This window comes from Garra rufa, chromosome 1, assembly GCF_049309525.1.
Source record: "Garra rufa chromosome 1, GarRuf1.0, whole genome shotgun sequence".
Lineage (NCBI taxonomy): Eukaryota > Metazoa > Chordata > Actinopteri > Cypriniformes > Cyprinidae > Garra > Garra rufa.
In genome coordinates, this window is record NC_133361.1 from 15,028,497 (window position 1) to 15,043,477 (window position 14,981).

The following is a 14,981-nucleotide window of genomic DNA, read 5'->3' on the forward strand; positions in this document are numbered from 1 at the left end:
AGCTTGATATTTAGAACGTATGCTGATAATCCAACACACGATGTCTTCATAAGAACCAACTAAACTTCCAGCAGCTGCTCTCGAGCTCGTTTTGCGCGACACGGCAGTTGTTCTTCAGATTCTTTTAAAGCTTTAGCTACTTCTCTTTCAAGTTTAATTAGATATTCAAGCTCTGCTTGTTCTCTTGTTTCACGCTGAATTTTCTCCTGGAGCTTTTGTTTTTCTTTCTTGTGATTTTCCTCCATGTATTTTATAAAGTTTTGTTGTTGTTCTCCCAAAGCTTTTTCTTTTCTTTCATTTTCTTCTTCACATAGTTTCTGTTTCTCCTCCAGTTTTCTCTGCAGCTCTTTTTGTAGATTTTCATTCGTTTCTTTCTTGATCTCTTCTTCTCTCTTTCTGAATTCTTCCTCACTTTTTCTCAGTTCACTCTGCATCTCTTGTCTTTCTCTCTCGTTTTCTTTCTTCATTTACTCAATTTCTGCTTCATATTTGGCTCTCAGCGCCTCTTCTTTCCTCTTGATCTCTTCTTCTTTCTCTCTCGTTTTCTTTCTTCATTTACTCAATTTCTGCTTCATATTTGGCTCTCAGCTCCTCTTCTTTTCTCTGGATCTCTTCTTCTTTCTCTTTCATGATTCTGTCTTGTTCCTCTTTGATGTTTTTCTCCACCTGCTGGAACATCTCACTGGTGTAAAATCTCCCTCCATTTGCTGCCACCATACAGTCAATCTTATCCAGCAATGCAGAAACCTGTCTCTTACCTTTAGTCTCATTATTATTGAACACATGGTATCTCTTTCCACACTGCTGGATGAGGTACTGTAAGCTATCATTAGAATTGGTTACATGTCTTTTGTTCGTCAGTTTGTACTGTAGTGGGCTGAATAACAACTGCAAATTGTTCATGCCATGGAAGAAGATTATTAAGATAGGGATATGGATAAGCAAGCAAGAGGAAGAAAACCAAGAGAGTTCTTCTGATGAGCATGAAACTGAATGTGATTCTATGATGCTCAAGACATTTAACCATTCATGCATTTGGGAGGCTTCATCTGGTTAATATAATATGGTTTTAAAATAAAACATTTTTATTTCTCTTGAATATCATTTGTCTTAATATGCTACTTTAGCTGTCTTTATGATGTATTGCACATTGTATTGGATAATAAAGTATGGTAAATATTCTTTATTAGGAATGGTGTTTGGTAAACAATACACATAATTACCATGAGTCTTTTAATTAACATGTGACATTTGGTCATATTAATGACATTCAATACATGAAGGGAAGGCTGAAAGATTCATTAGAAGAGACTGCATGGACTATATTGCTACAGGCACTTTATGCACAGCTGAGGGTGATGGACCAGGGAAAGATCAACATGAATCTTGTACTGTATAATAAATAAGATGAGCATGCACATTACTGATGTTTTGCACATGAGGAGGACAAAGATACAAATGAAGTCTTTTATATTATGATTCTTTGCATGAATTCATGGCTTTTTCATAAACCACACTGTCTGTACCTTGTCTAACTGAATGACACACTGACATTGTGTGATAGTACAAAGAAGTGTCACAATATGTATTGGTTGTTTAAACTGGTGTCTTCATTTCCTGTCATCACTGTGTTCTTGCTCCTGATCTAATTAAATAAATGGAGCCCAATTCAAATAGGAAATGTCTATTCTTAGTCTAAGATAACTATGACTTGCAGCTTACATATTGGCAAGTTGTTGAAAAGACGATGTAAAAAATGTGACTCAGCACAGTGTGTTGTCCATGATGAGAATAGATTTGTATGTTTTTACTGCCCTTCCATCCTCAGGGGCAGTGGCGGTTTCAGGCATGGGCGAACGGGGCAGCCGCCCGGGGGGGGCATTTTTACATGACACGTGGGGGGCGGCACACGAACTTGGAGGAAAAAAAATCGTCTGTGCCGCTAAGCGGTTTTCTATTATCTAATACCTGTGCCGCCCTGCTGCTGAAGGAGCCGCGCAGAAGCTGAGCGAGCGGAGAGGAGAGGGTGGGGGTGTTGCGGGGCGCAGAGTACAGTTCACCTCTCCCAAATGAAGCGGACAAGGAGGGGGGCTAAACTATGTCAGTGACACCTGAATGTCTTACAAATAACGCACATTTCATTCAAAATATTATAAACACAGACCAATAATTTGCACTTTTTTATTTATTTAATTGTGTGAAATGGCTAATAAAAATAGATAATAAAAAACGATTATGATGTGGAGGTGAATAGTCATGAGTGACAGTTTTGGGGGTGGGAAATCTGTTGAGTTCCGATTACAAAGTAAACACAGCGATGGAGAGAAAAAGGCCAAAGCTGTCAGGTGCCCAATTTAGGGGAAAAAAAAGAAAAGAAGATGAGGAGAAACGGGCAAAAGATAAATGTATGCAATGCAACAATGTTCTCTCTGTATGATTAAGGTAGTCATGTCATTATGTTAATTAGTGGTATAACGTTAACTCTTAGGTTTGTTAGCCTTCTTGCTTATGATGCTTACAATGCTTACCTTGCTAAAAAAAAAAAAAAAAAAAAAAAAAAAAAAACACAATAAAAGCCTAATATACAGTCGTGGCCAAAAGTTTTGAGAATGACACAAATACTAGTTTTCACAAAGTTTGCTGCTCAACTGCTTCTAGATCTTTGTTTCAGTTGTTTCTGTGATGTACTGAAATATAATTACAAGCACTTCATACGTTTCAAAGGCTTTTATCGACAATTACTTGACATTTATGCAAAGAGTCAGTATTTGCAGTGTTGGCCCTTCTTTTTCAGGACCTCTGCAATTCGACTGGGCATGCTCTCAATCAACTTCTGGGCCAAATCCTGACTGATAGCAACCCATTCTTTCATAATCACTTCTTGGAGTTTGTCAGAATTAGTGGGTTTTTGTTTGTCCACCCACCTCTTGAGGTATTACCACTACTTTTAAGAACTGGGGAGTTTCCTGGCCATGGACCCAAAATGTCAACGTTTTGGTCCCCGAGCCACTTAGTTATCACTTTTGCCTTATGGCACGGTGCTCCATCGTGCTGGAAAATGCATTGTTCTTCACCAAACTGTTGTTGGATTATTGGAAGAAGTTGCTGTTGGAGGGTGTTTTGGTACCATACTTTATTCATGGCTGTGTTTTTGGGCAAAATTGTGAGTGAGCCCACTCCCTTGGATGAGCAGCAACCCCACACATGAATGGTCTCAGGATGCTTTACTGTTGGCATGACACAGGACTGATGGTAGCGCTCACCTTTTCTTCTCCGGACAAGCCTTTTTCCAGATGCCCCAAACAATCGGAAAGAGGCTTCATCGGAGAATATGACTTTGCCCCAGTCCTCAGCAGTCCATTCGCCATGCTTTTTGCAGAAGATCAATCTGTCCCTGATGTTTTTTTGGAGAGAAGTGGCTTCTTTGCTGCCCTTCTTGACACCAGGCCATCTTCCAAAAGTCTTGGCCTCACTGTGCGTGCAGATGCGCTCACACCTGCCTGCTGCCATTCCTGAGCAAGCTCTGCACTGGTGGCACTCCGATCCCGCAGCTCAATCCTCTTTAGGAGAGGACTTTTGCTGGACTTTCTTGGACGCCCTGAAGCCTTCTTAACAATGCAGTGGAAAGTTTTTTTTTCGGGATAAAGTTAATTTTCATGGCAAATAAGGACTATGCAATTCATCTGATCACTCTTCATAACATTCTGGAGTATATGCAAATTGCTATTATAAAAACTTAAGCAGCAACTTTTCCAGTTTCCAATATTTATGTAATTCTCAAAACTTTTGGCCACGACTTTACAAACCATCACAGAAATTCTAATGGTTTCTATTAAATACCTTTATGAACCATTAACTTTTTCCAGTGAAACTATTACAAAATTCCTTGTTGTAGTGTGTTTTGGGCACTTTTCCAATAGGATTTACCATCCCACCCACCAATAGAATCCATCATACCAGCAGACTATATAAGCTGTTATACTTACCATTAAAACCAATACAATTCCCATTATAACCATTAAATCCATTACTTTTTTTTTTTTTTTTTTTTTTTTTGGGCAGGGTTCTATTGTTTTTTTCAGCAGCATTAATCATTCAGTATGGGGAGCATATCTCATATGATGTCGTTATTGATGACTTTGCATCTAGAAAGGCCAGAAATGTCAGATTTTAGTTTCAGTTTGTGTTTTCTGTTCTGCATTGAAATAATTTAATTTACTTTAGTGTGATTTATTCTATATTTTATTTGTATATTATTCTTAATAACTGAAAATATTTTTTCTTGAATAATATTTGTTTGTACAGAGTATATTTATTTAAGTTATGAGAAGTTTATTTTTTATTTTTTTTGCAAAAATTGGTCTGTTACTGGATGACAAAGTATTACTACAATAAAACGTGTGATGTGTACAAAATGTGAAGTTTTGTCATGGTTGTTTTTGGGGGTGGGTGGGGGGCAGTTGTCGGGGGGCGCCGGGAGGGAGTCTCGCCCGGGGCGCAATTCAATATAGAACCGCCACTGCCCAGGGGCCCAGTAGAGTCCCATGGAAGAGCAAAAAATAAAAAAATTAAAAAATTAACATTTCAAATGGCTGTAAATCAGTGTCTGATTATAATATCAAAGAGAAAATTGGCAGGACAACTACTTATGCTATGTTAATTACATAATGTTGGACACAGTTTTCAAACATGCATGGAAATGTGGTATAAAGGTGTTTTAAAAAGTGATCTTAGCAATATACCAAATTTCAACCTGCCTCTTAAATATGTCATAGATATTTGCACAATGAACATGTTTAGATAAACCTTCGTTCAAAAAGATTGCATTTTCCACTATTTTAATATTAAACATTTTAAACTACATTACCCACAAACCTCTGCCATTCTATCGATAAAACGCTAAAAAGATGGCGCTGTTATTTGTAGTTTAATAAAGATCTGCTGAGGGTTAGGGTTATGATCTCGATAAATTAGGAAGTTCTCATGACATAGCAACACTTCATTGTTAACTGAAGGTATTACTGATGTAATAATAAGAGCAACAGGGACGTTTACAACATTAAGCGTTGTTTTTCATTTGGGCTAAAAGATAGTCCAATCACAGCGAGTTCCGCGAGTGCCAAATCTCACTTACTTGTCCATATATGGTCATTTATGACAGGATCTTCCGGGTTCTTGTGGCGAATACAGATAATCAGTTAAATATTTATTTGTCCCCACTTAACATAAAACCGGAACAACAGATTGGATCGTTTGGTTAACTTGATGCAGCAATAGATTTATTGATTACCAGGATTACTTTTATTTTATTATTTTTTTTCAAATAAGGGCATAATGGTTCCCATTGTAAATTATGTTTACACTAATATAAATTTATGTACAATATTTAAACTCAAAAGTTTGCATATAAGTTACTGTGAAAAATAATTTAAAATGTTTCATCTGCTTCCAAAACAAAAGAAAAAAAAAAGAAAACATGCACCTCTAATGATTATTTAAACATGCAACATTTTTCTACTCATTATTTTTGCTTCTGTAACATTTACAGTGTATTAAGGGTAAACAATTAATCACTTCTCTTTCCTGGACATGGACCTTACAAAATTGCAATTCTTAGATCTGCCAGATAAACTACAGTATATAAAAATAAAATAATGAATCACACATTTTGTAGTCATTTCCCAATGTTTATTGACATATCAAACCTTTCACAGATAAACAGTGCCCAGAACAGCATTCTCTCTCCAGTTTGTGCCATTACGAAAAAAAAAAGACATAACAAGCAGTTGATTGTATTTGAAATGCATTTGCACAGAGGTAATTAAGAAATAGGCAATAGAAAACCCCTTAAAAAGGTTGTCTAATATTCAAAAAAAAAAAAAAATGTGTACAGAAAACATTAAGATGCCAAATAATATTCAATGCTTCTGTTCAACAAATAGGCAAAAAATGATTAGAACAATACTTCAATATTTTACAATCATTACCTTTAAAAACATATCTCTCCTGTAATCATTGTTTGCTTCTATTGTGACTAAATGCAAGACAAATTATTGGTTAACAACAATTATAATTTTATTATTATTTAACTTTCTCCTCTACAGTCTCCCATCTCTACTGTAGGCACTCCTGTCACTATCTCTATATATGTATAAACATAAGTAGTCTGTGAGAAATCCTGCAAGACAGGAAGATAGAATTTATCACATGATGAACAATAAAAACATTGACAACAACTGATGGCAGATGACTGTAGCATGTATAACAGTAAACAGATCGCTACCGTCAGTTGGTGTGGATGGTAAAATAGTTCTTATTGTTGTTCTTGTTCTTGGTATGAACAGCTTTAAGCAATCTGATTTGGCCAAATTAACTAATGATCTGATTTGTGACAAGATAAACAAGCATTTCCAGACTTGTGCTTCTTAGACAGATTGGTTAAATAAAAATCAACATAGAAAGAAAGGCAGACTCTGGACAATGGACACAATTAACATGAGAGTTGAGGCAATGGCCAATGACAGACGTACAATTGAAAATCATAGAATTACAAGTGTACAAGTACACTTGTACAATATCATATACATTTGCTGACTTGGTAAATTGTATGAATTATTAATACTTCAACATGACACTTTGTTGGTTATTCTTTCTGATGGGGCTGTAGGGTATGTAAAGATGCTGCACAAAATGTAACTGCAGTACAGTTCAGTCAAGGAGCTCAGACCAACATTGACATACCATTGGAAATGTTTGCCTTTGCTTTTGTTTTGTTTTTTCCATAAATGCACAATATGGCCCAATTCAAATCCCATGACAGGCATTCCTTTGGTCTTCCCTTTACCCTGAAACAAAGAGAAATACACACATGTTGAGACAATGTGCTAAACAAAATCTGTGACCAAAATATTTGAGAGGAAGGACTGTAAGGAAAGTTATTATTAACACCTAAAATAAGGATGCGTTGATTAAAGCAAATCAGTTATAGCTAAATGTCTTCAACATTACTGTGAAAGATTGAATCATTGAAGGACTTGTTTAGCCTCCTTGACAGCTTCTTCAAGATCAGCATTGGGAGCTTCGAGTTCAAGTTCCCTGTTAATTCTAGCAGCTTTCTGACAGAATTGGTCAAAATTATGAGTTTTTAAAAATGTCATGATAAATCACAGAAAGAGAGAGAGCAAAACTATGCGTAAATTAATTATGGATTACAGTTCATACAGTGATGGCTTTTTACCAGAGATGGCTTCTTAAAAGAGCTGCTGGAGTAGGTGATCTGACATAACTGCAAGACAGAAAAAAAAAATACTGAATAACAATTACTTCACAAAAACTTTTTAAAGGTGTGGCAAGCATTGTGGTTACCGTGCTTTACAAATAGTATAACGTAAAATTACAGTTACTATGGTAAAACTACTGTTACTGTGGTAAAACCATGGTAGGTGTTGAGGTTACTGTGCTTATACTACAAATACCACAGTAAAACTACAGTTACAGTGGTAAAACCATAGTAAGCTAGTGGTTAGTGTGCATATACTACAAATACTAGGGGTGGGAGAAAAAAATCGATTCTCCGATGCATCGCGATTCTCTCTTCAACTATTCTGAATCGATTCCTAATATTTCAGAATCGATTCTGAGCTTGTTTTTTTTGTTTTGTTTTTTTCCCCCACATATCGCCCATGTGCGCGCTAGAGACGGGGCAGGCTTCATTGCACCGAATTTGCACTGTGAGACACGTGCGCACAGCTTGACCTTGTGTGCTTCCGCCCGCCGTGTTTTACTTATATGCTTTCATTTCTGCCGTCTGGAATGCAGTACTATTAGATGCTCGAAACTGGTGCACTGACAGACTTTCACTTGCGCTTTGTATTTGTTCTTCCTAAAGCTCGATTGCGGATGCGGTTAAATGCACTTTCATTTTCGAATAGTTTTAAACGAAACTGTACATACACTCAGTTATGTTTTCAGAGCAGGTCAAAACATCTGATATATCGAAATAGATCTGTGCATCAGTTGCGTTCCGTCCCGTCCATATAAGCTGCCGCGCCGCATAACAGGCTGTCGGAGAGAATGCGTTCACGTGTTCATTAATATAAACATGCTTATAAGTTGATCCCTTATTTGAGATAGAATCTTCCGGGCAAGCAGATTCTCCGCATCTTTCTCGACTCCTCAGAATTGAAACGCATTATCTATTTTGCTGGCATGCGCATGATTTCATTCGCGGGGAAATCTGTCCGCGAAGCGCTCGCCCAAGCGGAAAAATGCGCTGTTGCTGCCAGATCCTGATTGCCGAAAATCATATTGTGTTTGATGAGCAACTTACTCGACTAAATCAAATGAAAAAAAAAAAAAAAAAAAAAAAAAAAAAAACATCCTAACTGTATATTATCATAATTTCTCAACAATTCAAAATTTTAAAGCCCACTGAAAAAAAAATTGCCTATATAAAATGTCTGTAATTTTTTTTAAATAATAAAAAAGAGGAAGTATTAAAATATGATTTCGTCTCTGATTTTATTGGTATCTAAATAATCTAAAGATATTATTATTTTTGGTATTACTGGTGGTTTTAGCACTCAGCATACCTGGTAAAAAAAAAAAAAAAGTCACCGCTCGCCACTGCTGTGCATTAGTTTGAATGCAACCTTGTCAAAGCTGCCTTTCTATGATCTCATCAGTAACAATAAAACTGCAGTAATGCTGAGGAAAAAGTTGTCTGTACAACTTTCAACTGTAACTTTCAGATACCTAAAGAACACTTATTTTAAATAAGTACTTGTTTTAAAAAGTGCCTTGCTTATATAATTTAAAAAATAAAGTAAAATTGCCACAAAATAAATTTGACATAAAACGTATATGAAAATGTAGCCATGTGCAGTACTATTGAAAACTGAGAATGTGTCCCATTGTGATATTTAGTTGATAATTAAAACAGTAATTAAATTGAATCTTGAAACCAGTGAAGATTGACACACCTACTTTTACAGAGATTTCAATAAACAAAAAGCATAGAAACTCCAATTTTACATGTTTTTAAAATTCTAAAGTTGTATTTGCACATGCACAGCAGAAGAATTAATTGGAGAAAAAATGTAGATCAAGAATCGTTTTGGAATCGGATCGTTACTCCCAGAATCAGAATCGGATCGGATCGTGAAGTGCCTAAAGATTCCCACCCCTAGTAAAACTACAGTTACAGTGGTAAAACCATAGTACGCTAGTGGTTACTGTGCATATACTACAAATACCACAGTAAAACTACAGTTACAGTGGTAAAACCATAGTGGTTACTGTGCATATACTACAAATACCACAGTAAAACTACAGTTACAGTGGTAAAACCATAGTAAGCGTTGTGGTTAGTGTGCTTATACTGCAAATACCACAGTAAAACATTGTGATGCAGAAACACTAAAATAATTAAAATAATGATCTCATTACAGAAGAAAAGATTGTTGCGGTCACTTACCTGCTTGAAGGTGTACACGTATCAGGTGTGGAGGACCCTGCACGTTGAAAAATGACGCTGAAGGGGTGAAGGGCCCTGACCAAGGAATCAAGGAGTTGTGAATGAGAACGTGTTAAAAAATAAAACACTATAGCGCCTCTAGTGGATGTTTCACCCGAAAAGTGCAGCGAATTGTACCTGGAGATACGTATTTCAGGTTCTGCAGAAATGTAGGCAGAGTCACGTATTGCCAATGAGCCTGGGTTGCATTGATGTCATGTGATTTCAAGGAACACACAAATATTTTCTTTTCTTTTCTTTTTTTCTTTTTTTTTTTTATCATGTCTACATAAAGACCAGCAGACAACTTTTTGGAACTCAGAAGCTTAACAGACTGACAGATAACTTAAATACACTACACTGTAGTTTTGTGATCCACTTGCCATTTTCTTTTCCTGTCATTTTCATTCGATAGTTGGAATCTACTTGTGTGTGATGTGCATTTGCGAAGCAGAAGCTGTTGTCAGAATCTGAGTGAGTATCCCTGTGTCAATATATACTGTATACACTACCAGTCAAACATTTTTGGACGGTAAGATGTTCAATGTTTTTAAAGAAGTCTTTTCTGCTTACCAAACCTGCATATTTAATATTTAAAATAATTATTCTCTTTTGTGAATATATTTTAAAATATATTTGTGTGGTTTCAAACCTGGAATATTAGCATTATTACTTCAGTCTTCAGTGTCACTGGATCCTTCAGAAATCATTATAATTAGCTGGTTCTTGTATGTAAACATTTTTGAATGCAGTTGAAAATGTGTGAAATTTGTAAACAATTCTTGCTATTCTTGCACTGCTATTCTTGTTGTGAAAAGTCATTTGCTCTGCAGCATTGCAACCATTATTTTACATAAAAGTTTGTTTATGATAAAAAAATCTCTCCTAATCATCATCACTACTTTGTCTACTAGGCATGTACAGATGTCAGTTACCTCTGGTTCTACAGGTTTTGCATGTTTTTTTGTTTTGTTTTTGTTTTTTCCTCCAAACCCCCATACAACTCCATAGGAATTCTCAAAACTGAACTGAACTTAAACTGAATGTAGGCAGGGCTGATTTCATTCTGATGACTTCTCTGTGCATTAAATAAACTGCTATTTTTATATATTTTTATTGTATTTATTTGTTTATTGTACAGAGATTTGTAATAAGTTTGAGATTGTGTAGACGTTTAGCCTATTACTTTGATTTGAATTGTATTCTGAAAAGCTGTTGCAAATCTCACAACATGCCATAGGGAGATATGCAGGAGCCAGGAGTAATAAAGAAACAAAATACTTTAATAAATGAAACAATAAGTCAGGAATACACCAACATGAAGTAACTTCATGACAGGACAATGAAACTGGGGAAAAAGGACTATTTAAACACCGAAGAAGAAACCAAAACAATAGAAACACAGGGGGGAAACACACTAGGAAAAACCCAACAAAAACAGACTATAAACCTGACATAAACCTGACAATGTAATGGGCTGAGATTTTTTTATTTCTTATAGTTGTTTTAATCCTAATTAATTATTTTATTTATTTATTTTATTGTTTATAATGTTGTTTTCCAGTGATGTAATGACAGTTTCAAATCTAGATACCATGGACTCATTTATAGAGAACAACAGTGTGACTTAAAGACTAGGGACTTTGCTTATCAGACAGCTGCATCAGTAACGAAACAAAGACACTGTTTGTAAAAAGACTTACCTCACAGTGTATGGATGTGTTTAACAATAAATGTATCTATTTATCTGTTTTAGACAATATGTTTCCCAGTCTGTCTATTGTGTTATTCGGAAGCTCTTCGTCAGTCCAGTTTGGGTGTGAAAACATTCTACTTGGAGAAAAACAGACACATACGGAAAATGCTGAAGTGCCCAGGATGGATTTTTTACAGAAGAAGATATCAGAACACCACATCTCTGTGTTCAACATGATTGACTTACACGAGGCTGAACTCTACCTGGACTGTGTGGATCGTCAAATTGGACAGCTAGTGAATGAAAATGAAATCCACGTCTTCATTTTTGTTGTGCGACTGGGCCAGTTAACCAATGATGATAAGATGAGTCTTGAATGGCTTCAGAGAGAGTTTGGTGACAAAGTTCTTCAGTTTGTGATGATTCTCTTCACCTATGAGAGACAAGAAGAGCAAAACACTATAAAATATGATCTAACGAGAAACCATGACTTGAGGCAGCTGCTGGAGAAATGTGGAGGAAGATATCAGACCTGCAACAAGATGATGAACAACCAATCAGAAATGAGAGACCTAATGAAGAAGATTGAGCATCTATTTAATGAGAATCAACAGCAGAGCTACACTGGAGAGATACGCAACACTGCAGTAATGAGGAGAAAAGAGCTGGAAAGCAGTGAACATCAGTGTGGTAAGAATTCAGTTTTTTTTTTCTGATATCCATTTCAAAAGTTATTTTAATGTTTCTTAAAAATGACAGATTTTTACAGAGTTTTATTATTATTATTATTATTTTGTTTAGGCCACACATCAGAAATGGAATGGAATGCACAACTGAACTTCATTTTACTGGGGAAAACACAAGGGGGGAAGAGTGCATCAGGAAACACAATGCTGGGACAAGAAGTTTTCATGTCAAAGAAAAGCTCCAAATCGGTAACATCAGATGTAGCTGTGAAATCTGGGAGTGTTGATGGGTATCCAGTCACTGTTTGTGACACACCTGGATTCTGTGACCCAAAGATGAGTACAGAAGAGATTCAGAAGATACTGGATAAGGTTCTCCAGCAATGTGAATCTGGGCTCTATGCATTTTTGCTGGTTATCAAAGTTGATAGTTTCACTGAAGAAGAGATAAAAGCTATGGAGATGATTGAGAAGCTGCTGGGAGAAAAACATTTGGAAAAAACCTGGATTCTTTTCACCAGAGGAGACGAACTAGAAAATGAAAACATGACCATAAATCAATTCATCAATGATTCTGAAGCACTGAAGAAACTTGTTCAGAAATATGATCAGAGATACCATGTGTTCAACAACAAGATAAAAGGACATAGTGACCAAGCTCGACTACTGCTGGTAAAAATTCTCCAGAAATCTTTTGGAGTAAAGGGTGAGTCTTTAAAAAAAATTAAAATAAATTGTTTTACATTTCTCATTTAAACTTTGTGCAATATTGTTGGTATAGTATTTCTCAATAATGCTTCAACTCAATTGCGATACAAATTATGTATTTATGTATCTAATTTTATGCACTATACTAATTTAAGCTAGCAGAAAAAAAGACTGTTTCAGAATGGTTAATTAATCAATCAATCAATCAATCAATCGATAGATAGATAGATAGATAGATAGATAGATAGATAGATAGATAGATAGATAGATAGATAGATAGATAGATAGATAGATAGATAGATAGATAGATAGATAGATATTTACAACTGTTTTCTCTTTTTATAATTCATCAGATGGAGGAGGACTCCGACGGATTCAAATCAGTCCAAACACTTCTAATGAACCAGATGATCCTGTCTTAAGTCAGTCATCCAGAAGAATTGTCCTTCTGGGTAAAAGTGGTGTTGGGAAAAGTGCAGCTGGAAACACAATACTGCAAAGTAAAGAGTTCAAATCTGAGATTAAAATGAATTCAGTAACCGCTGGATGTTTAGATGTCCAGGCCACCGTTTCAGGCAAATCTGTTTCTGTTGTTGATACTCCTGGATTCTTTGACACACAGATGAAACCTGAAGAGTTAATGACAGAGATAGGGAGAAGTGTTTATTTATCCAGTCCCGGACCTCATGCTTTTCTCATTGTGTTCAGAGTAATTGACAGATTCACTGAACACGAGCAGCAGATTCCTCAGCAGATTGAGATGTTGTTTGGTGAGGAGGCATTAAAATACTCCATCATTCTCTTCACTTATGGAGATCTGCTGAAAGGAAAAAATGTAGAGAACCTCGCTAAGGAGAACTGTCAATTAAGACGTCTACTTGAACAGTGTGGAGGCAGATTTCACATCTTCAACAATGAAAATCAGAACAGCAGAGAGCAGGTCAATGATCTGCTGCAGAAGATTGACACAATGATCGAGCAGAATGGAGGAGGATATTACAGTAATCAGATGTTTCAAGATGCTCAGAGTTTCAGACGAAAAGAAGAAGAGAGAAGAGAGAGAGAGCAAGATGAGAGAAGACAACAAGAGGGGGAACAAGGAGAAGATGAGACTGAGTTCATTTTAAAGGACAAAGTAGAAAGACAAAATGAAAACCCTGAATTTGAACAATTTTTATCCAAGTATCAGCACACTTTGCGTTTATCAGCGTTTTCACTTGGTGGACACATGATTGCTGGTGAATTTGTCGGTGTGTGTATTGGTGGGGCGGTTGGTGCAGCTTGTGGGTTTATTGGTGGCCCTGCTGGTCTAGCTGTTGGTGTATTTTTTGGTGCAGCTGCTGGTGGAGTTGTTGGTGCAGCTGTTGGTGCAGTTGTTAGTAAAGTTAGGCATAAAGTGTGACAAATTCTCATAGCCCACAGATTTAGAGGAAACAAAACCCAGTTGATGTAAAGACTCTACATGCTTCAGCCAAATACTTTTGAATGTAAACATTCACATTATCCAGAATTCCTTGTGAAAGCCTTGTGTATAGTTGTTGCCTTGATCAGAAAAATCACCTTGCTCGATAAATGATTATATTTATGCATTTAGAGTTAGAATACTTTTTAAAATTCTGAAAAAAAAAAAACTTGATTATGGGAAATTAGGGTGAAAAAAAAATTGTTAAGCTCCATTCATTTGTTGTGGTGCTACAAGAGAGGGGAGCTTTCCCTTGTAATTATTAAAGAAAATGAAAAGAATAGGAATTAAATGTATTCAACGAAGGGGAGGACTTTCTCTGAGCTGCTGGACCATAGATAAATCCAGAGAAAAGACTGAGCAAGTAGGGTTTTCTTTCCGTATTTTACACTTTCTGTTAAACATTAAGTGTTTCATGAAATCATACATGGCTTTGTTTACTTAAAGTGTGCTCTACATTGGCAAACCAATTAACTTAGAATAACCTTAGATAATAAACATGAGCAGACAAACAGTGCTGGTTATTTATTTGTCAGTTTATATAAATAATAGAATATAGACTTTCTGTGACAAATACATTTTGCTTAACAAAGTATCAATTAACTGTCAAAAATGTTACAGAAGATTATCTGCTCTTGTACTGTGGTTTATTGTACTGTTGATTAGTTTCCTTTCTAGCATCATATCCTACTCAGAGAGTGTAATAATGTGGAATTCATCTGTACTTCTTATTTGACCTTTAAAGTTGCTGACAAATGTAAAAGATCTACAAGATCAATAAAATGATACTTTAGTTGAAACGCCAATCGCTCTCTCAAAGTACTCAGGCACATTTCTGCTGCGTTTGGAGCTCAAAGAACACTTGAATGCCATTATTTGCTTGTCAAATGTTTATAAATAGCTAGTACTTTTTGA

At 36.0% G+C, this 14,981-nt stretch overlaps 1 protein-coding gene across 1 annotated transcript; it reads left to right on the forward strand.

Annotated features, from left to right (window-relative positions):
• Positions 1 to 11,392: 11,392 nt before the first annotated feature.
• On the forward strand, positions 11,393 to 14,006 carry LOC141288687 (GTPase IMAP family member 8-like). Its single transcript, XM_073820889.1, has 3 exons — positions 11,393 to 11,900; positions 12,012 to 12,602; positions 12,958 to 14,006. Exons 1-3 carry the CDS (start codon positions 11,393 to 11,395, stop codon positions 14,004 to 14,006), a joined length of 2,148 nt encoding a protein of 715 aa, XP_073676990.1.
• Positions 14,007 to 14,981: the final 975 nt, after the last annotated feature.

Excerpts from the sequence above, each read along its gene's own strand:
- LOC141288687 (XM_073820889.1), top strand. The coding sequence starts at position 11,393 with ATGGATTTTTTACAGAAGAAGATATCAGAACACCACATCTCTGTGTTC. Across the intron at positions 11,901-12,011 it reads AAGCAGTGAACATCAGTGTG|GCCACACATCAGAAATGGAA; the intron begins GTAAGAATTCAG and ends TATTTTGTTTAG. Across the intron at positions 12,603-12,957 it reads GAAATCTTTTGGAGTAAAGG|ATGGAGGAGGACTCCGACGG; the intron begins GTGAGTCTTTAA and ends ATAATTCATCAG.